We start from the raw sequence: 24,026 nt of genomic DNA on the forward strand, positions 1-24,026 counted from the left end.
AAGAGAACTTCATTTCTAGTTATATCTAAAGTGCATTTCTCTTACCACTTATTTGTGATGGGGATTTTAAATTACACACTCACTTCTTTAAGCTACTGCCATGTAGTTTCATTGCAGTAGGTATTTTTATAGACTTTTGAGTATTAAATATGTCTAAGCATATAAAGAAAGCATACGTGAATCAATAAATTAAACTTACTAGAATAAAATAACCAAAAATTAACATCTGGAACCTATTACATCATCTGTGAAACAGGAGTAATGCTATTTGATCTAATTATTGCATACAGGTTGAAAACCATGAATATATTTATTTTATAATATGGCACCAAAACAGATAAAGCGTATTTCACGTGACGCTTTACATTTTAATTATTTTTTTCCAGTTACAGTCTTAGTTATCCTTCATATAATGGATATTAAAACAATTATTAAGCAAACACCGTTATTAACCCCTTCAAAGTAGTTTCTTTAGTCTAGATGATTGTGCAAGGTTAAGTCATGTCCAAGATACAAAGATTTGAACTCGTCTGTCTCACTTTCCACCTCGCTCACTCGAGTTTAGCCGCACAGGCATCCTTGGTCTGGAACTCTTTCAGAAATCTGAAACCCAGCACTTCTCCCATCTTTAGGCCTCCCCGGAACTCTAAAATTCTCTCTCTAGAATCCATCCTCTTCAGTATTTGCTCAAATTTTGCCTTCTAATGGAGCCTTTATTCACTATCCTGTTGAAAATTGTAAACTTCACCACACGAACATGTCCTCTGCCTTATTTTTCCTCGTAACATTTATCATCATCTGACATACTGGCCATGTACTTATATTTTTGTCTGTCTCCTGCAATTAAAATGTACCCTCCATTGACAGGCAATGTGGTCTCTTCTGTTCTCTGACATAATTCCAGTGCCTAAATCAAGGGTCTGGCACATAGTAGGCATCCACTAAATGTTGGTTGCACGAATGAATGGCTCAGAAGAAAAAGAAAACCAGAAACTGCCTAAATATAACAAAGCAATTGGCCTTTTATTAAGGTATGGGTACATTCAGATTCCACCTCACAAAATAACTTTAGGCCTTACGGTACACCAACATGTGACATCAAATAGGGTTATGTCGTCTGAAACCAAAATTAACAAAAAAGTGTAGTTTTTGCCCTGGCCAGGTGGCTCAGTTGGGTAGAGCATCATCCCGTATACCAAAGGTTGCAGGTTCAGTTCTTAGTCAGGGCACATAAATAGGTTGTGGGTTTGATCCCCAGTCAGGGCATGTACAGGAGGCAACCAACTGATCTTTCTCATATCGATGTTTCTCTCTCCCCCTAAAATCAAAAATATATCCTCAGGTGAGGATTTTTTTTTTAAATGCAATTTTAGTTAAAAAAAAATTCACATGATAAATGCAAAGCTCTTCAGTTTTATTAGTATTATAAATGTTTCCAAGACAAATTGATAGAAACTCCTCAGTTATGATTTGTGGAACCATACTGATCTCTACTTGAGATCAGAGCTGTCACTTTTACGATTTGAGTTGTTTCGGTCTATAAACTCTATTTGGAGAAAATTCAAAGTCCACTTTAAAATGTAGGTGGAGGAGTATTACTTATTACTCCAATCTTCTCTCTTGTCTTTAAATCATAAGTGATGTTCTTACAGCTAACAGAATAGAGAAATGAACATAAAAAACACATTTTAGAAATTGTCTCGCTACATAATTACTTTCAAGACATAAAAAAAAAGTGTTCAAAAATAAAGTTGGTCATAGTCCTTTTATTTATTTATTTATTTTAAGTTTTAGTCACGTCTAGTCCAAGTCTGCCTCTGAAGTATTCATTTTGAACATTTTGGAGACCAAAGAGAAGTTTTCACCATTTATTTTTAAATGTGTTGGCAGAACAGGTTTTCCATATTTTGAAATAAATCAAACTCAAATGTAGAGACAGTTAACAAAGGAACCCAAATCCAGGCTGTGTGCACATATTTCTCTCCCTGTCACATGTGGATTGGGAAAATATACAGAATCTCCAACATTGGGCTGCATGAAAACAATGCTTCTCTTGGCTTTTCTTGAATCTGCTGACTACACCCACAAAGGCACGTTGGCAGTCCTCTTTCTGTTTTCATTTGTTTTTCTTGCACAGAGCAATAAACAGTGTGCCAGCACCGCAGGCCACAGCCTCCAGGGCAATGAATGCGGAATCGCACAATGGAATGGGGAGGCTGGGATAGCTGTGCTGCCTGGGCCTGGCTGAAACTAATGAGTGGCCTGAAAAATACATGGCTTCTTTCCCATTTATTTTAATTTATGATTTTTGAAAGGAGGAAATGAGTGGGCCTTGTATTTCATACCAAAAAACACAAACTTCCAGAACTATAGCTTACTACATTTATAAATGCCTCGCCTAATCCTCCCACCACGTATGACCCCTTTGTGATGACACAGGCGTATTACCTCTGGGTTATGAAAACAGAACATACTTCTTCTCAAAGCTGTATGTTCCCAACTTGAATGATTCACTTAGCAACAGCCTGAGCTTACAATTTGCTGGTAGGTTCAGATGCTAATAATGTATAAATTAAGATGATTCTCCATAACTAAAGTGCTGCTACTTCCATCTCCTTCTTTACAAGATATAACTCAGTCAAGAATTCTATGGGGGAAAAACTACAAAATGAGAATTTCACCATTTCAAAAATCATTTAAAATGAAAATACTGTTGAGTACCAAACGTAGAAATCACCTTTTGGAATATCTGCCAGAAAACGATTCCCTTTTTTGGGGGACTCATGCTTACAAGTTCTTGTAAGTCTGGGTACCAGGCTTATGTTAGTACTACCAGGAGTGGACACCATCCCCAAACTGGGCCAGATTCTTTCTGTTGAAAATTGACCAATGGGACTGAGAGCTGAGGACTCACTGTCCATATGGTTGGGACAGCAAGTCTGCAGGGAAAGCCTATGAGGGATCAAGAGAAACCCTTGGTATTTTCCAGTAACTTCTAATATTTCTTGAGGTCCAGCTGCATTCTTGTCCTGGAATTCTTATGGCACCCCTGAATTTTTATAGCAACTCTTACTCCCACTTATGGCTTTACTGTTTGGGGAAAAAATAATTCTAAATTATAACTGGGATTATGGGAAGACAATTCAATAAATTGTCTGAAATTCTTGTTTGCTACAACAGAGCCTGTCAAGATAGAAAATGTTAGTGTGGTGGGTCAAGACAATGTAGCTTGGAAAAACAGAGCAAAAACAAAAAATGTTACTGGCGTATAGCTCTAGAGAGGGTAAAGCTCCCCTATGAACTACATAATATCAGACTTAAGAAGTGCTCTTCTTTTTGAGCCTGCACTCAAAAGGGAACAGAACAGGGGTTCTATACAGGGCATCTCCTGGACTAAAGGAGTACATTCGACTCCATGACTGTCCTGTATACCCCCTAATAGTCTAGCCCTAAAGTGGCAAGATGGTACAAGGAGAGGAATTAAGAGTGTAATTTTTTCATACTGACATATGGTACCAGATGGGTACTTGAATTATCGGGGGTTGGGGGGAACCACTTTGTAAATTATATAACTGCCTAACCATTATGCTATATACCTGAGACTAATATAAAAATTGAATGTCAACTGTAACTGAAAAATAAAATTTTTTAAATTGCAAAATATATCTTTTAAAAAAATAAAATATTATAAGGGCTCATGTGGTTCAGGTTAGAGCCACCCAGATATTTTCTCTTTCTTAAAATCAACTGTGCCATATAAATATAATAATAATTATAAATAATTAATAAATATATCATGGAGGTAAAATCCATCACCTTCAGTTATGAGAATAAGGGTGGGACATCTCAGGAGCCATCTAAGCATTTTGCCTACCATATTAGAGTAATAAACAGTGTGGTCCTGTAACAGAATACATAAGCCCATAGGAAGAAAAACAGGATTGTTTATAGCAGGTGGAAGCCACTATAGGTCTTTAAATCTACAGAGAAAATATGGCTTGAATTAATAGTTTGGGGACATATGAACATCAACTTGGGAAAAAACTCCTGTATCAAACTACATACCAATCCAGATGGATTAAAATTTTAAATGTAAAAAAGTAAAATGATAAAAGTACTGTAAGAAAATATGAGTATCTTATAATTCTGAGATGGACGTGCTTTTATAAGAAAAACAATGAGTTAAAACTCAAAACAAAAAAGGTCATTGATTAAATAAAATTAAAATGAACAGCAAATGATTAAAATATAAATGACAAATTACAAAAATTGTTTGAACATATATAGAAAAAACCATTATCATCCTAAATATGGAGAGAACTCTTAAAAAAGAGTAATAAATGGAAAACTACCACACAAAAATCATCAAAGGACATGAGCAAAAACTGTCAAGAAAACAAATGCATAGACAATAAACAAGTGGTTCAAGATCACTAAAAACCAAATCAATATAAATTACACAGCATAACATTTTCACCTATTGGTTTGTCAAAAATGATAATGATCGGTAATCTCCATGTTGGCAACTCTCCAACCATACATTGCTGATAGGATTGCAAATTGGTACAATGTCCTGGAGGACATCTGACAGTCTGTATCAAAAAGTAAAATTATTTGTTCCTTTCATACAATTCCACTTCTGGAACTGTTTATTAGTCAAATAAGGATGTCTATACATGTATGCTCAATGTGTGTATTTAATAAGAGGGAAAATATAAACCTAAATGTTCACCATCAGGAAATGAAACAAATGACACATTGAAATTCTGCCAACATTAAAAATAAGAATACCTTTATATATTCATATGGAAAGTAATCTATATCAAATGAAAGAAAGTAGGTCCAAAGACTATGAGTAGTTTGATTGCATTTATATTTTAAAATATTTTTAAAGTCCATTTAAAAACAAAACTCTAAAACTGTACATGAAACTGACAGTACTTATTCCTGCAGTGTAGACTGTTACATGGGTCTGTTGGGGGGAGAGAGTTGTGGAGATAGATCATGACTAGGAGGGTGGGAAGATACTTTTGCATTTGGAACTCTTTTAAAGAAATGGATACATGTGAATTTGGTAACACACTATGTCTTCTTTTTGGATGAAAAATGTCCAAAGATGATCCTAGTGGTGAATGTATGAAGCAAGTGACTCAATTTTGACCATTTGTAAGTTTCCCATCTAAGTTATCACTGACAAGTGTGGGATAAAAAATACACGAAAACCACATCATATATAGGCAAAGCACTTGATGCACTAATTGAAATAATGTGAAAAGGTTAAAAAGATCACATCAGAGGCAAAGTAATGCCACTTGAAATTGTGTTTTTCGTTTTATCAATTTAAAAGAACCCTAGTTCACTCACTGTTGGTGAGGATGCAGACTGGTGTAGCCACTGTGGATAACAGTATGAAGTTTCATCAAAAAATTAGAAATGGAATTGCTTTTTGACCCAGCAATCCCACTTCCAGAATATATTCTAAGAATCCCGAAACACCAGTTCACCAATTTGAAAGAATATATGCACCCCTATGTTCACTGCAGTGATATTTACAATATCCAAGACCTGGAAATAGCCCAAGTGCCCATCAGTAGATGAGTGGATAGAAAAGCTGTGGTACAGTTACACAATGGAATATTACACAGCCATAAAAAAGAAGGAACTCTTACCTTTTGAGACAGCATGGAGGGACCTGGAGAGTATTATGCTAAGCAAAATAAGCCAGTCAGAGAAAGACAAGTATCACATGATCTCACTTATATGTGGAATATAATGAACAAAATAAACTGACGAACAAAACAGATCCAGAGACATGGAAACATGGAACAAACTGATGAATCTCGGGGGGGGGGGGGGGGGAATTAACCAAAGAGCTTACACGCATATATGTATAACCTATGGACAGACAATACTGCAGTAGGCCTGGGGGAGGGGGAGCAGGATGGAGGGGGTCAATGGGGGGGGGGGGGAATACTTTCAACAAGAAATTTTAAAAAAGGGCAATAATCCAAAGACCCAAGCTCAAATTCATTCTTTAATAATATAACACTGCATTATAAAGTCCTTTTGCTAGTACTGACATTGTAGAAATAACTCTTTAGAATGTAAGAACTGGAAGAATGCGAGTTGAGACTGAGAGCAGATCTTACCTTTCACTCTGTATACAGTAAAATGGCACTTGAATAATATTGGCATTTCCCAAATTATCAGTTTTGCAATTTTAGCACCAAACACTCCTAATCAATAGTTTCCTGTTTTGAGAACTATTTCATATCGTTCAAACATTTCATCTACTGTGTATAACTCAGTATTTTAAAAGTGGAATCGTATTTGCAATGTACTGAAGCAGGTCATTTTCTTTTCTTCTTTTTAGGAGAGTGTTCCAAAAGTGGGGTTGATTCAGCCCCCTCACTGTGCTTTCTTTTCTTTTTTTTCTTTTTATGGTCACTTTGGTAACCACTGGAGTCACTGCCGTGGAAAACAGGGTCCTGGTCCTGATCCTCCTGCTGCTGCTTCCTCTTCTTCCTCTTCTCCTTCGGCTCATCCTCCCAGAGGCCGTTCCCATTGTCAGCAACCTGCAGGCCTGTGTCCCCCTCCGGGGCGGCCTCTGCAGAATGGGCCAGCTCGGGGGCTCCCCCGTCTCCTTCATCCAGCTCTGGGCCTTTCTTCTTCCTCTTCTTCCTCCTCTCCTCCTTCGGCTCTTCCTCCCAGAGGCCGTTCCCGTTGCCAGCAACCTGCGCGCCTGTGTCCCCCTTTGGGGCAGCCTCTGTGGAATGGGCCAGCTCGGGGGCTCCCCCGTCTCCTTCATCCAGCTCTGGGTCTTTCTTCTTCCTTTTCTTCTTCTTTGGAGGTTTCTCAACAGCCTCTTCGGTGCCAGTTTCTGTTACTTCTTCAGAAACTGCAGAGCACTTGGTTTGTAAACTATAAATGGGGTTTAAAAATTTACACAGCAATCAGCCAAAATAAGAGAACAAAAAGAGATCAAGAGCATCCTAACCTGCTGCGCTTTTTCCAAGTGACAGCAGTCAGACAGATGGCTATGGTGCACATTCACAAACTCCTTCCTATTTCCCTCAGCCCTTTGAAAGGTTAAAATTACTGTCTCCTGAGCACTTCTCCTAGACTGTTTTCTCGCATAAGAATGACACAAAAAGGCCATCAAAACATGGCTTCTAAATTTTGGTTTTGCTCAGAAAAATCTGGTCACTGAACACAAAACATCACAATACCCCCAGCTTATTAGCCAACCACTGACATACAACAGAGAGAAAATAAACTTATGTTATGTATCAAAATAATGGAGTTTCCTGTCTACCTTCTCTGTTCTTGTTTCAAATAATAATTCACTGTTCTTCACCTGTGCTAAAGCATGTTCCTTCACAATTGTGAATTATTTCATTTCACTAAAATAAAAACAAGGCTCAACGGAGCAGCCTTCTTTCCAGAACTGCAGAGTCCTGCAGAGCAGCACCAGCCACACGTACCCATTTAAATTTAAGTAATTTCAATGAGATAACCTTAAAAATTCAGTTCCTCGGTTACACTAGTCATGTTTCCAGTGCTCGATCGTGAGGCTACTGAACTGCACAAACACAGCACATCACGGAAAGTTCTCTTGGAGAGCTGCTCTGGAGCTTTAACCCACACTCTCCTTACTTATCAGGCCAGAATCTAGAAAAGTTGTTACATGAACATCAGCAGTATTCCAGGAGCTCCCCAGCCCCCATTAAAGTTGGCTCCTATGGAGCCAAGCTCAAGATTCAAGATGAGAGCACTTCTTACAAGAATTTCAATATAGAGAAACACAGAAATCAAGTTGTCCACCTGGCATCATGACAATAATCAAATTATTTCTGTTTCAATCATGTGAAAATAAAAGCAGGCTAACAGTTACGCAATATGATTAAACTTTTAGTTTCAAGCTCAGGGGTTAACTATTTAAAAAATTAAGAAAAACTAGAAACTACACAGCAAAATTGAGTTATTAAAATACAGACCAGTTAGCTAGATACAGAGCTTTTAGAATATTTAACATACTGTCTTAGCACTTAAGATTACTATTCACAATGGCTTTCTGGTTTGAAAGCATAAATATTCTAATAAGCAAAATTAATTCTTTTAAAGAGGGCTTATGGTCTCTAAATTCAGAATTAAATAGAAACAAGTATCAAGATGACAATAATGTGATTAGAAACTGACCTAGTAATATTTAGTTTTCCCCGAATGCAGAATACTCCAGCAGCATCTGAGTCTAAACGAAATACTTCAAATTCCAGTTCATCACCCACGTTTATCTCCAGGGTCTGCCACTGATCAGTTGGCATCTGCTCAGGTTTAGGGATGGAGGCATTGAAACACCCGTGCACTAAACAGCCAATGTGGCTGGAAGACACTTTATTAACTGTACCCTGAGAGGAAAAGAGAAGAGTATAACATCAAGAAGAGATCCAAAGAGTTAACAGGGAAATCAAACTTCATAAGCTTCAACCTGATCATCAAAGAGAAAACATCAAAATAATGGTATAATTTGATATGGAAAAAGTTTATCTCAAAACTTAACACATGTTATACGAAAGCATTGTTTTAGAACACTGTAGAGTTTTTAGAAAGCTCAAACTTGGTTAAATAAGTAACCGCATTATCAATTGCGTAACTGGATAAACAATTACCCTACCCTCCACCCCTCAAAACCCACCTTAGCTCCCATTTCGAGATTCCATGGGGAGCAGAATACTCTATAACCATACTGAAACCAAGCAGAAATTACTCTTTGATACGACCTACATGTGCAAAGGCTTCAAGGCAGGAAGCATATGCTTTTTATCACTAGGATCCACTTTGTATATCTATAAACAGTCTGAACTTCAAAGCTTCAAGAGCATTCTTTAATGATTAAGTTTAGGATGATGTAAGAAGTCCTATTAGAAGACTGCTTCCCCTTTATATGTAAATCTTGAGCACAGTTGTTTGAACTAAATCACAGAAATACTAAAAGCTTTAAAACTAAGATAAAAGTATGTGCTATAGAATTTTAAGCTTGAACTGAAAACTTTCAATGTACTTAGTTTTCTGTCCTTCCCCTAGCAATCAACATAGATAAGGTATACGAATAAAAACGTAAAATATTTTTAAAATCGTATATTTTGAATTATAGAATTATAAATAACATTAACATATATACAATGCTGTTTAATGTCAGCAACTCCTTATACATATGATAGAATAAAACTTCCTGGTCAGTCATTATTAGAAGACTGGTGTCCACAATGACCCCTTCTACATGGTCTGGACAAACTGTGGTACATCTGTAAAATGGAGTATTATTCAGATATAAAAAGAAATGAGCTATCACGCCATGAAAAGATATGGATGAATCTTAAATGCATAAATGGTAAGTGGAAGAAGCCAATCTGACAAGGCTACATATTGTATGATTCCAACTATATGACATCCTGACAAAGGCAAAACTATGGAGATGGCAAAAAGATCAGAAGTGCAGGGTTTCAAAGGGAGGCATGGATAAATAGGTGGAGTACAGAGGGTTTTGGGTCAGGGACCGAATATTCTATAGGATACTGTAACGGTGGGATACATGTCATTATACATGTGTCAAAACCCACAAAAATATACAACACAAAGAGTGAACTCTAAAGTACAGACTATTTAGTAATAATGTATCAATATTAGCTCAACAACTATAACAAATGTACCACACTAACAATAGAAGAAACAGTGCATTTGTTCCATTTTTCTATATGTCTAAAACTGCTGTAAAAAATCAAGTCTACTAATTAAAAAATATTCACCAGGGAAAGTCTTTTCAATATATGGGTCTGGAATAACTGAATAGCTAATGGACAAGAAAATGGATCTCAAGGGCCTGCCTCACACTATATACAAAAATTAAAGCTTGATCACAGACCTAAATGGAAAAACTAAAACTACAAAAATTATAGAAACTTCTAAAGAATATCTTCAGAACCTAGGAGTAGGCAACTTTCTTAGATAGGGTACATAAAACAATAACCATAAAAGTATATATGATGAATTGGACCTCACCAAAATTAAAAGCTTCTGGAAATGCTAGTTAAAACTATTATAAGAAACCACTATACGTCCACCAGTAAAATTAAGACGGATAGCACCCAATGTTGGGAAAAATGCAGAGCAACTGCAAGTGCTGAGTGGGAATTTAACAGTCGTTTTTCTAAAGTTAAACACACCTCTACCCTGCGACCTAGCAATACTGCTGCTAGTCTTTTACCTAGGAGAAATGGAAATGTATGTTCACAACAGCTTTATTCTAATAGCTCCAAGCTGAAAACTTCCCAAATCTCCATCAATGAAGATGGATAACCAAACTGTGATATATTCATATAATTGAATATCATGAGCAATAAAAAGGAACAAACTACAATACACGCAAAAGCATGAATGAAACCCGTGTTGAGCCAAAGAGGTATTTTAGAGTGTATAATGAAAAATTCTATTACTATGGAATTATAGAACAAGCTAAACTAATTTATGATCAATGAAATCCCAACAGTGGTTGTATCTAACAGAGAAAAGATTAATTAGGAAAGGACACACAATGGTATATGCCTTTGTCAAAATTCTTTGGTTTGCACACCATGACCTGTACATTTTATTGTATGTAAATTATATTATTAAAAATAAATAAAAATTGGAAAACTGGTCAAGCATATTTAAGGACTGGATCTTGTTGTAGAGGACAGAGTAAAAGGGATAATTTAACTTTTCATTTTACATTTTCTTTACAATTAAAATGTTATTTCCATGGACATATTTACATTTGTGATAATTTACACAAAACAGATGACAGTAAAATTTGGGAATTTTTAAGTACAAATCTAGTGCCAACTTTAATAGTATGAAGGCTGGTTGTAGGATTCCAGTTTGGCAGTATGCTATTTCTTCCTGCTTAATTGATACTGAAAAACAAATTAGAAATGCCATGTAGATTTTGTCATAGTGAAATTGAACCTATATTTTTATTAACAGTATCAAGGCTTAGTTATTATCATTAGATTAAACAATTCCTATAAAAATTTTTAGGAAAGAACTATTTACATATACATACGAAAGTATATACATATATGGACATATACACACAGAACTGCAAGCAAAGAGAATAAACGGAGACATTTCAGTAGATTTCACATCAATTTCTGCATTTCCAGCTTCTCTTGAAAAAACTAAAAGGCCTTCCCCACAGGTCCTTTATCTGAAGGCATAGTATGAGTACCCTAACTGCCCTCCATTCCTGATTCATTTTCATTACCTGCCTGGTCCCATGATTTGAATTTGCAACTCCTGTTCTATACACTATTATATGGTTTGAATCTTTTACAAAGAAACTGTATTTACGTATAACTGGTGCTATATGAAGAAAATAATAAATTGGATGGACAGATACTCTATACATGGACATAAGTTTTAGGGTGATGTGATGAAGTTTTAAAACTTACCTAGGTTGAACTGATGGAAATTAATTCCTTTTATCTTTTCAAATAATTTTTAGTTACCCACAATAACAGTCCCAAGGTGTACAGTCTCTTTAGTTTCCAAATTACATAATTATATAACTATACAAAGAAAGGTAGAAAAAAAGATATATACATACCATAAGCTTCTGCCCTGGTTCAGGGCAGAAAATAACGAAATCGGCTTCAATATTAAGGTGAATGTGTCCTTGGTCATCATAAATATCTCCCAGCTCACCCACTACTTTGATGTTATCATATGCAATGGGCACACCCAAAAGGCTGTTTAAAAAAAAAGAAAGATGGTATCTTTTATTCTTTTTAAACTAGCCATTGTCATACTGGTTAGATAGATATTCTGAGTCCAAAAAGTATATCTCCTAAATAAAACCACCCAAGCCAAAAACACTATATAGCATATGGTTAATCTGTAATAATGTTAATAGTCCAGTTTCCCAAGGTTTCCATATGTTTTGGCTAAGTTAAAAATGATTACGATAGGTGCCCAGTAATGTCCAATTGTGCATGAGCAAAAAGTTGATCCGTCTTCTCTTTGCTATTCACTTGGATTCTGGTCATGCTAGAATGAGAGAGAAAAAATAGTACTCGGCAAGAAAAATATCTTGTGTATTTTTGTGAGCATGACTGAATCAAAGCAATTTTGGTATTATCCAGCATTACCGAATTTCTGTACTAGATGGCACATAGCAAGAGAAGTATTAGGGTTAAAGCTGAAGCCCCCGAATATTAAAGCCAATGACGTAATAGAGAAAAATCCTACACTGCAACTGTTGCTAGAAAGTGGAAATGCTAAGAAATACAACTATATCAGTTTTGGAAAATGACATCTTAGCCTACACATTTGAGAGACAGGATTAGGGGGCAACCACTGTTGCAAAATGTCACTTCCAAGTTCTCAAGGAATTGTAGCTACTAGAGAGGCACACCTGGTGGCTTCCACCACCACACCCACTACTGGTTCCAGAAAACTTGCCGGACTCCCCCAGACAAGGCTGAAACCTATCAGTCCTCTACTCCTATAGGACTCATGGTTCTTAATCTCATTTTATTGAATCTATCTGTATATATGTTTGGATTCCACATCAGATCCTTGAGAGTAGAGAACATTTTTGTTGAACTCAATAATCTAGAATAATTCACATAGAATGAAAGAATTTATCCTATGAATTTAAGTAAAACAGCCAGGAACCACTGGGAAGGAACTTTAATAACTACTAAATCAGGAAAAACTTAAACTCAGAGACTTCCTCCAGAAAGCACCTTTTTGGCTTGTTAATTTCTGCATGTGGCTTTCCTAAGCAGGAACTACACCATCACTAAAACAAAATTAGGGGCACAGAAAACACAAGAGTTAGCAAAGGGAGAGGGGAAGGTAGCCGCCATGTTACACAGAAAAACAAAATTAAGACTTTGTTTCCCCTAATCAATGATTAGAGTCTCAAGTGGGCAAAATGCTGCAGTCCCCTAGGGGGCATGTGGGGATTTGTGGTGCTGATCATGGTTGCCACAATCACTGGCTAAGGCCGGGCTATGAGACATTCTGCCATGTGCAGAACAGTCCTGTACAATGAAGAAATGTCCCTAGCTCTACATCACTTTTGAATGAGGAGATAGAATGATTTATTAATAGCTGGGCATAGAATTTAACTTAAAAAAAAAAAAATATATATATATATATATATATATATATATATATATATATATATAAACATTAAAGTCATTTTTGCATGGTTTTAATATGTATTAAAAAACCAGGAATATAGCTGGATTCAGGGGATAGACTGTTTTGTGTGGAACTTTACCAAGACTCCCCCATTGTTTCAGAAAAGCACTGCACCACTGGAGACACAGTGTTTGTGAGGTGTCAACCCAAAACCGGTGCACATCAATGTACATCTGTAAGTGACACATTCACAATGATCCTAGGTATAGGGTGGGAGGCAGCTAACTACTTCAGGCTTCCCAGGTAATCATGCTTGAGCATTACCACATTGAAATGCATTTTACTGTACTGTGTGTAAATCCACCCGTTTGAGAAAGAAACTCACTGCATGAAACTTACTAAGTCATCAGATACGCAATTAAAATACCTTAACTGTGTTCACCTTCTCTTGCTTTTGTTTTTCTGCTTCCATCCTAAGTAGGTTACAGGTCAGGGTGGTAGCCTCACTTTAGACAGTTAGACAACAATTAAATCAAGTTTAAGGGATGCTTAGATTGCACATTTAAGGCTTCTATAGAACTAGTGGGAGGGAACGTATTTGCCACCTTCAAATAACTCAGGAGCTGTCATATACAAGAGAAGTAAGATTTTTTTCTTAATGGCCTCTCAAAGATATAACTTAGAAGTTACAATATGATTTTAGAAAACTACTTTCTCTAAGCAGATTTTTCAAAACTGATATGGGATGGCTTTATAAAAAACTTACTGGGGAAAAAGGGTGGGAAGTCAAATAGGGTATGCTGTTGAGATAACTTACACACTAATAAGAGCCATTCTCAAGTCCTCCCTTTTCCTCATTTGTTAAACAAAGAGAAGCAAGTCCTCTAGCTTCTACAGGATGGCCCCCATCTGGAAACAAACCACTACATGGATATATAGTAGATTGATATTACAATTCCTGCTAGGTTCAATGTTTTGTCCCTCATTAGTAATGCAGAGTTCAATGTGTGGTGCCTGACTTTGCACTGAATACACCGGAGTCTTTAGCACACCCCCAAAGGAAGGTGTGTGTGTGTGGAGGGGGGTGTGTCTAGATCTATTCAGTGTAACCTACTCTATAAACTGAATTGGCCACATTGTCCAATTCATTTATAGAAATCATCAGTCAGTCAGTTCCTAGTCTCTTTGGTGGAATGGCTCCTATTGGAGAAACCTGGGTGAGCTTGCCCTGGCCTGTCAGGTGGGGGCATTCCTGGATTACAGAAAGTTACAAAATACATCCAACAGTTGCCGATGTATCCACATTTTATGACCACCTAGTACATCCATCCTCTCTGAACTGGTCTCCTGTCTACTGTATCACCCTCCTTCAACCATCATCTACCAAATCATAATCAGATTTGCAGTTTAGTTTCTTAAACTGCAAATTAGATTATGTCCCAGAGATCGGGAATATGTACTACTTTCTCAAGAGTGTGCCTAGTTTCAGAATTGGAGGGGACTGTGCTAACCCTGCTTAAACAAAAAGAAGAAAGAAAAAAACCTGGCAAAGGCAGGAAAGAAGAGCAAAATGGCCATCCTCTCTGGGTTGTCCCCCATGTGGTCTTTGACCCACTGCGCTCCTCTCCAACTGTGCCCATCGTCTTTCCCGAGGTAAACCTTACTCCAGTTACTTAATACCTACAATGCTCTGGTCAAAGCATTCTGTTTCACACCCATTGTTTATGCCACTCTTTTTGCCTGGAATGTTACCATCTCAAAGAATCCTCCTCCTAGGAAGTGTTCTCAAAGGTCCTAAGATCGAATTCAGAACTCCTTCTCTTATTATAATTTAGATTTCTGCCAAATTTTAACACCTCATTGCATTTGGTTTGCATGTACAGGGTGTGCCAAAAATAAAATGTATATACACTTTAATAGCTGATAGCTCAACTGATGTTTCTTTCTTTTCAGACTTAACCCACTGGAATTAATAATTATTCAAAGTCTATATACATTTTTGAGGACACCCTGTATATCCCTACTAGAGCTTCAAGTTCCTTAAGGCACTGATCTTTGTTTCTTCTTTGTTTTTTACACCCCAACTCCCTCGTTTACAAAACAGACACAAGTGTGTGCTGGCGCTTGGAAGAAGCTGTGTACTCTGTTTGATTCTTAACATGTGCAGGGTTCAGGATTCCTTGGGAAACTGGCGAAAGGTTTGGCTACTTTGACCAAGAAAACTGACGTAGGAAATTCCTGAAGAGTAACAAAAGCAGTCACTAGAGAGGGCACTCACCCTAGTGTCGAGCCCCTGCCTTGGAGCCCAGCCGTCCAGAGGAGCAGTCGACGCATCTACCTACCCCGCCCCCGCCCCGCTGCTCCGGCAACCCTGTTTCCCAGTTACTCCTGAATGCCTGATTCAGATGCACCAGGTTTGGGGTTTCTTTTTCACCCTCAAGAGCCATAGGCGGGTCAGTTAAGACCAACTAAACTGACTGCTCTTAAAGACAAAACAAACACAAGCTAATAGTATTTCTCTCATCCCCGATCAGGTCCGAGAGACGAGGCAAGTCCCGGGGCCCTGACAACAAAACCGCCCTCCGCGGCTTACAAATAAAAACTGTGCCACGGCGTCCATGTCCTACAGGATGAGGCAGGGTCCGGGAAGCACCGCGTTCCCAGCTTCCACACACAGAACCGGGCCAGCGCGGCGTCTCCAGGCGCCCGGGTCTGCTCTCCACGCCTACGGCCAGCGTCCGGGGCGAGCGCCCCCAAACCCTCCCCCGACCCAAGTCACCCGCCGTCACGTTTCCTCCTTGCCCGCGACAGGGCTCCTGACGCGGGAGGAATGGCCTTCCGCGACCCCGGGCGCGCGGGGGCGAAGCTCGCGGCGGCAGGCGCGCCCCTGTCCTGCGGCGCCGTCAGCACCTCCGCCCGCGGACCCCTCCCGCGCCCCGAAGAAGGGGCGGCCGCCCCGCGAAGGGAAAGGCTCAGAGACCTCTCGGAATAGCGCAGGAGCCCCGCGTCCAGCTGCTCCCGGATCCCGGTGCGCTTCCTGTTAAGGTAGCGGGGCGACAGCGCGATGTGCCTCCGGTGCGGCCCGGCCACCAGGCAGGAGTAGCGGCTGCTCAACAGCGCGCAGGCGGCAGCGTAGGTCGGCAGCTCCAGGCAAGGCACGACGCCCGCGGCTCCCACCACCGGCCCCTCGGAGGCCGCTTTCGGCCGCGGCGGCTCCGCGCCACCCGCCGCCATGCGGCTTCTCAGGTTTCCCGCGGCGCGCGCCACTGACGCAATCGGAACCGCCCGTTCCCGGGCGCGGGTTGTACGTCATCCGCCGGCCGCCACGCCCCTTGTGAATTTCCCTCCTTTGCGCTGCATTACGCAGTTCCGACCAGCAGGAGGCGCCCGCCGTCCCCCCGCTGGGACAGCCGCGGGAGCTCCGCATTGAGCAGGCTGCGGGGCCGCCGCGCACCTGGTCTCCTTCGGGCGGGCGGACCTGAGTTTCCGCTGGCGTTCTCCTTGGATTTAGTATGTAGACTTAATAGTTCACACCTTGGTCATTTCCAGGAGTCAGGTGGTTTGGTCGATTTTACAAGCTTATGGGATACATTTTACGTGGGAAACCCAATCCTGAAAAGCAGCCTCGATGCGGCCAATGAAACCACCTGGAAAGGATCCCGCCTCGCTGCGGTCCAGCCTCCGCGCCTCGCCCTGTACCGGCTGATTCGGGACGTCGTGCCGCTGGTTCTGCACGGGCTCGGTCCAGGCGCCATCCCTTGCTGGGGCCTCTCTCGGTCCCGCACACACCAACTCTGCCCCGAGGCCCGTGCGGACAAAGCCACAGCGTCGCGCTCCTCGGACCCGTCTCTCCACCTGCGCGTCCGAAACTGCGGAGCTGCGCGCGGTGGGAGCGCGGCCTGAGGGTCAGGGGGGCGCTTCGGGGAGGCCCGGTTTCCCTGAAGCACAGACACGCCCCTGACTTTCCGGGTTCACGGCCCCGCACAGGCTTCCCCGCTTTCTTCTGCGCAGCACAAACTCCCTGAGTTTCACGGCTCTTACGTTACAGGGCCCCTATGTGCCCCCCCCCGCAGTTTCCTGCACCCACCGCGCTCTGCACGACCCGCCCGCACCCGGCTCCGCGGCGCGCTCCCCCTCCCCCCTCCTCGGGCCCCCCCCCCCCCGAGAACTCGGGGGCTTCTCTCCTACGGGAAAGCTCTGCTCCTGCAGCAGATCTTAGCTTCAATTGTACCTTCTTCCCCAGCTTACTGCCCCCCATCCTCTCTCCCCTCTAAGAAGTGGGTAGCCCCCCATTTTTGTAAATTACCACCGTCAAGTCCTTGTTTTATGTTAATTGTATGTTAACTGCTGGGCTGCGGGTTCCTTCAGAAGACCCAGGCTCACTGAGCTGGGGCCAGGCCTGAGTCCCTCACCCTGCAACCCCTGGTAGGACTTAAAAAAAACAAAACCCACGAAACAACAACCACCCCAATGTATCTTCAGTGAATGACTGCTGGCAACATTGGCAGGGCTGGTAGGTGCGGAGTCGCCTGAGACGACTTGCCCGCTGTTTTTCAACTCCAGCTCCCTAATCTGGGGTGTAGAGATACGAAGATGCGGGGAAGTTGTGAGAATTGAAGGAATAATGACAGTGCAATACTAAGCACAGTGACTGGCCGATATGAAGTGCTCTATAGTGTATCCCTTTTTGAGTCCATAACCGCACTTCAGTTATAATACGCTTGATTCAGCCTAATTAAGGCTGTAAAGCTGAACTTGGGAGCAGGAGCATAGGACCTTCTTAAATAAATAGCAAGGTGGAGCCCTGGACTTAAATGGAAAATTTTGGAAAAGAGTATGCATAAAAACTGCAGAATGCCTCGTCCCCCATCTCTGGGAATGATTTTTTGTTTTGCTTTGCTTTGTTTTGGTATTCTTATTAGCATGATTAATTTCAGCTCCTCTTCAGTGTACTGTTATTATAAGCAGTCTACATACATAAACATCTAACTCAGCTTAAAACAAAGATTTCAGTATAGTAGCCTCTTAAAATATTTTATTGATAAAATTCACCGCATATATACACTAGGTATACTGAGGTGCAAGTTTGCAATTTCACTTTTCAGTAGGAAGAATTAAAATACGTTCAACACAAACTGGTTGTTTGAAATAATTTGTAAAATGCAGTGCTTCTGGGGAAAATACATGTTTAAAATTTGCCTAATGGATTTTGGAAATCAAGAAACAACAACAACAAAAAACAAAACAAAAAAATATTTGAACACAACATACACCAGCTCTGGGTTGATGCAGACCCCTTGTAATTCACAGAAATGTCAGCAGATGGCAAACGTGAGCTTTAAATGTGTAAAGTTCCACTTTCCTGGAAGCACTGTAGGAGTGACAAAAATCACGGCAACTATTGATGGCTTGTTTTTACCTGCAATCCTTCAAAAGAGGACTTACGATCAGTGTTTGACTCTGAAAACCCTTCTCACTTTCTTATTATTTTGTTGAGCTTATAGATGCATACCATGCTTACAAGAAAAAAAAATATTACATTTTATTAAATATGCTATTACTGAAAATACACAGAAATGAAATGGTTCAAATGCATCTGTCTATAAGTTAAGGCCCAGCTCCTCACATAAGGTTACATTTTCTGGGTGGTCCTCAAAGTTAGGCCCCTGGGACATCAGCAGCTGTACCGCCAGGGAAGTGGTTAGAAATGGAAATTCTCAGGCCCCACCCCGACTTACTGAATCTGAACCTTACAGGACAGGGGCTCTGAACTGATCTTTGTATTCAGGTATAATTGATGTAAATACAGTGATAATTAACAATGTAGCTGGTTACGTCTTTCATGTGGTTCAGTGTTCCAACTCAGCAAAATTTGCAAAATAAGGAACATAATATAATGCACAATTTATGCAGACTCAGAAAGGTGGAATGCCATTACTTAATTTCCACACATTTCTTATGCTGAGCAAGGAATTTCATGTTGTTTTACCCTTGGGATTCCACAGAAAGGGATCACATTATGGTAAATTTTGCAACGAAACTTAACTACTGAAACAAGTAAAACTAAGAAAAAATATGATTATTTCCAAGGGTTATAGAACAATCTTCAGGAAGGAAAACAGTTCTCTACAGATCATGTGTTATCCTCATTGGTATCAGCACACGTGTGTGTTCTGCTCTCTCAGGCATAGCCAAACCCTTCTGTAGTTCTTCTGTAAGTGAAATAAGACGAACATCCATTTTCAATTAACAGCAAATGCTCAGGCCACACATTCTGTTTGTAAATAAGAGAAGGTATACGACAATTGTTTACCTGTGTGGTAATTTTATCCTAAACACTACTTTGCCTCAACTATCTTACTACAGTATTTGAAATTTCTTTTCATTAATTCAGAATTTCTCAAGGAACACGTAAACTACCAGTTTCCATGGCAGTGTTTATTCAACTTCTTCAGTCTAGAAGCAACCTTTCTTCTTGTCCACAGTGTATAAATACAGTTTTTACACTGTTTTAATAAGTGGGTTATTTGTATATACGAGTAGGTGCTATGAGGGCAATTGTGAGAGCAAAAAACATAAGTTAAACATTGTATTCCTACTCTCTGTATATGTATATTTGTGTCTTTCTCACTTTTATAGTAACCAGATATAATAATGTTGAAGCACCGTGATCTTTATGCTTGGATTTTATCTCCTGGCCATAGTTTAGATGCTCTGAATATTATCTACAAATATATGCATGTGCATATATACATAATACACATATGTTTTAAATCTGAACTTTAAGACATGGACTTTGATAAAACCATCCCAATGTTTTAGCTTTGCCTGCAGTTGCAAGTATCTATCTAGACATCTATCCATCAAGGAGCAACTACATAGCCCTGTTGGATGAGAGTCCAGTTAAAAAGGATTAGCTTAAATAATAAAATCAATTTGGGATGTTTGTATGTGTATGTGCACGTGTACATTAGCTGGGAGCATTAATGATGCTTGGGAAGGGGTAAAGAGGTATCAGAATTGGGTGGGCCACTTTCTAAGGGTATGATGCTTATGTAATTTATGCTGTCCTTTCACGAAAACTAGAACCAGTATTTCTGGGAAGGCCCTATTTCCTTCCCAATTAGATCTTACTCCAATGGAATTTCAACATCCCTCTTTCAAGGTTTTCAAACTCCGGGAATCTGGCTAATAAAATTAACCATGGTGCTCTCAAGGGTGCCTATGAAAGTTCTCATTTACTTTCATCTGTCTTTAGCTCACTGCAGCACAAAAATAGAACACCATTTCCTTTTTTATTTTTGGAATACTATTTTCAAGCTGGAGTTTAATAAGCCACCTGCTGGCTGCAGAGTTTGCGTGGGTGTGAATTCGAAGATCCTTGACATTAAATATATTCCAAAGAACATGGTCTGGAAAGTTTGAAGGTGAAGTTTAGACACGAGCATTTTGATACGTAATTCATTCTCAAGTCATTAAACAAAATGCAAATTAACGGATCGTATTCTAGACTCCCTCATAAGAATACACAGGGTGTTCTTAATACACCTGTGCTTTGGAAATTATGACAATAATTAATTTATCTTTATCTAGTGGCAAAGAGTGGACTTTCCCAGTCATAAAAGAATGCAACAGGCTTGGCCGATGTGGCTCGTTGGTTGAGTGTCGTCCTGTGCACCAAAGGGTGGCCAGTTCGACTTTGGGCAAGGGCACATGTCCGGGTTACAGGCCCGATGCCAGGTCGGGAGCATGCAGGAGGCAGCCGATCAATGTTTCTCTCTCTCTCCCCCCTCCCTTCGTCTCTCTCTAAAAATCAAAATTTTTAAAATCTTTAAAAAAAGGAATGCAGCGGCATGCAGGACTTTACACATGAAAGCCACATGTGTCAGTGAAAAAAAGATCTGGAACCCCAAGAGTCACACTGAAAAGGGTAGTGTTTCTAGGTGAGGAGGACCACTGACTAAGGAAAGCACCCCTGTCCCCTCGTGCTTCACTGTCCCTTGACATCTCTTGTGACTCCTGCTGTCATGTGTCACGTCCGCTTTAGTGTGGTACTGAGAGTATGAGCTCTGCTGGAACAAAACTCTTCCTTTAATGTCCTTTTATGCAGGTAAGTGGGCCAAACGAGGCATTTCAATAAAAAGAGACAGATACTACAGGACGTAATCATGTCTCACATACAAAGGAAGAATGCTGTTACGACAAAATTAGTTTTCTCTCTAGCTGTCTGATCCAATTCCCTTACGAAGCCCAGGGTGAAATGGTCTTGCCTCGGCTTCTAGCTGACAGCTCCTGCCAGTCTCCAGTGATCTCCTGGACTGTGCAGACTCTCAGGCTATAGGGAGCTCACGTTTTTTCTTTAGTTACCTGAGATCCTTCCTTTGAATCCCTGTTTCCAATTTGAGCACATGCCTGTTTGCCAGGTGACTCGCGTTGTTGAAGCCACTTCTGTCACTGGATGCTCAGTGACCAAGGCTGGGTGTCCCTGGCCGAGGCAGGTGTAAGGAGTCTGTTGAACAGCCCGAGGGAATACAGTGAACGAGTGGGGGTAGCCGTCAAGGCCTGACAACTAGAGAGAGAACGTCTCAGGGTCAAGGACAGGGGCCAGAAACTGAAATCAGGATGGCACCACAGAACCAGAAACTAGGATCTGAAATCAGAAGAGGCAGAACAAGCCAAGGGGTGGTTCACAGGAACGGAGCTGTGGTTTGTTTTTTTGGACCTAAGTGTATACAAGTTGCATGGTTCGGTGGAATGGCTTTAAGATACATGCCAACAGCCAGAAATGACTTCACCTTTTAGGTGAACTACGGATGTCTTCCCACATTTTCCTTTTTTCATATTAAATAAGTGATATTAACATCACAAAGGGATGTTTACACTTATAGACAGTGTACATTATAATAAAAACTTAGAGCATTTCTTTTATTTCATTTTTCTCAGAGGTTGATGTAAAAGTATTACTATACCTAGAAGACAGAGGAGCTCAGATCTCAAAAGACTTTGAATTGTAATGAGGGCAGTGGACATCTAGACAGCACAGGCCTTTAGAGTATGCTTGTCATGATAAGGTTGAATGTCACCTCTTTGCCTGGCTGATTTATAATGAGGAAGAGAGTGAGGGATAGTGTTGGCTGGCAAAGTCACCCACAAAGGAAAATGTAGCTCTCCCACCCCCACCCCCCACCCCCCACTCCCACCCCCCTGTGCAGTGACCTTGGAGGGCCCGAGGCATTTCTTCCAGCCCCCTTCAGGATGTTGTGGAGTGACATCTGAGGAGCACCCTGTCTTACTGAGTAAGGTGGGGCCCAATATCCTAACGGATTAATTACAAGGGGCAGTAATGAGTCCTGATTCCTTGTGGTTAAAGAAAGATTTGCCGCAAATTTGACAAGATTTTAGCTTTTTCTGAGAAGCGTCAGCCGAGATCTAGAGTCTCTCTGGCAATTTTCAGTAACACAGTACATTCTGAATTGTTGGGGTAGGGCTTGCAATATATTGTATGGCAAAGAAGCAGAGCCTTTGGGTGTTAATGAAGAAAAAACTTTGAAATCAATAGTTCGTAGTTGATGTGAAGGAAATGAATACAAACCCTGGTCTTAAAGATTTTCAATTAAATGAAAGCTATCTGCCTATAATTAGTTGAAATAGATAATATTTAACTGTTAAAATATTGAAATAATTTTTATCTTAGATCTGGAGTTTGACTTTTCACAATATATTGCTTGGGAAATACATTCCTGATAAGACTTGTATTCAGTAAGTAATTTTCCGGGCAAGAAGAGTAAAAAAAATCCTTCTGTATAATTTCACTAGGCATCTACATTTCCAAGCAATTTCTGAATTGGTTTCCTCTGCTATCACTAACTGACAACCTGTGATTTATGGATTTGGAATAATTGAATTTCTTGGCTGTCATATACTTGGAGTAAGAAATATTACATATGTTTCCAGAAAAAATGATTTAAGGAAGAAAAGATTGAAGTGACGCCAAGTTCTGAAACTTTATTTGGAAACTGTGTTCTAACCAAATGGTACTTAAGATGCTCTCTCTAACTTTGCGAAACGTGTTTGCTGAATAATCTTTGAAGAACCTTTGAAGTCGGTTTGAACGTAAGGTTTCTAAGTATGCTCCTTTTGAGCTAAACCAATGAAAAGAACAGAGAGCAGTGTGTTGTTCTTCTCACCTTCCCAAGCACAAGAAATGTAGAATTTTTCATTGGCGCATGGTAACAGGCTGAATCAATTTCTTCAAAAATTGGAGTTATGCAACATCTCATTTTCCCTGTCAAACAGAAAATATTTAGTATTTAGTGAAATCTTGCCATGAACAGAATTTTCTTTAAGACTTGAAATCTCTAAAGCAACTTCTCAGCTTTCCTGTGGATTTTGGCCTACACTGTATTTTTGCAAATTTTTGCTGGTTTTGCTCAGTTCATGGATTGAACTGGTCCATCAACTTCAAATTCCATGGAGTGCTCTTTCATACGTTGTATTATAATGATGATTGGCTGGCTGTGGCAGAACCTGTGTACGTACTGAGGGTCAGGAAGCAGTTCCCCTCTATGTGCTTCTGACCAGCGTTGTCCAACAGGACTTTCTGAGATGATGGAAACACACTGAACTGGTGTCCATATGTAGCTATTCAGCCCTAGGTAGGTGTCTTGTTCAACTGAGAAACTGAATATTTGCTTTTGTTTTAATTAATTTATATTTAAATGTAAATAATTGCATGAGATAGGATACTGGCTGCTGTATCAGATAATGTAGGCAAATCTTAGAACAATGAGTTTAGGACCCTGAGCAGTTCAAGTCTCCATTCGTGGGTGGCATTAACA

The 24,026-nt window shown here is 40.1% G+C and overlaps 1 protein-coding gene across 2 annotated transcripts; it reads right to left on the bottom strand.

Moving 5' to 3' along the window:
- Positions 1–4,856: 4,856 nt before the first annotated feature.
- On the bottom strand, positions 4,857–17,196 carry POLR1F (RNA polymerase I subunit F). 2 transcript variants are annotated; one of them, XM_081147294.1, is made up of 4 exons: positions 16,169–17,196; positions 11,645–11,786; positions 8,200–8,408; positions 4,857–6,921 (listed from the first exon to the last, which is right to left on the bottom strand). In XM_081147294.1, exons 1-4 carry the CDS (start codon positions 16,420–16,422, stop codon positions 6,351–6,353), a joined length of 1,176 nt encoding a protein of 391 aa, XP_081003420.1. In that variant the 5' UTR covers positions 16,423–17,196; the 3' UTR covers positions 4,857–6,350. The 2 variants fall into 2 exon arrangements, with proteins under 2 accessions (XP_081003420.1, XP_081003421.1); XM_081147295.1 differs by lacking the exon at positions 16,169–17,196 and adding an exon at positions 15,467–16,149.
- Positions 17,197–24,026: the final 6,830 nt, after the last annotated feature.

Source organism: Miniopterus schreibersii, assembly GCF_964146895.1.
Source record: "Miniopterus schreibersii genome assembly, chromosome: 9".
NCBI lineage: Eukaryota > Metazoa > Chordata > Mammalia > Chiroptera > Miniopteridae > Miniopterus > Miniopterus schreibersii.

Excerpts from the sequence above, each read along its gene's own strand:
- POLR1F (XM_081147294.1), bottom strand. The coding sequence starts at position 16,422 with ATGGCGGCGGGTGGCGCGGAGCCGCCGCGGCCGAAAGCGGCCTCCGAG. Across the intron at positions 11,787-16,168 it reads CTCCTGCGCTATTCCGAGAG|CCTTTTGGGTGTGCCCATTG; the intron begins GTCTCTGAGCCT and ends TTTTTTAAACAG. Across the intron at positions 8,409-11,644 it reads AACCAGGGCAGAAGCTTATG|GGTACAGTTAATAAAGTGTC; the intron begins GTATGTATATAT and ends TTTTCCTCTCAG.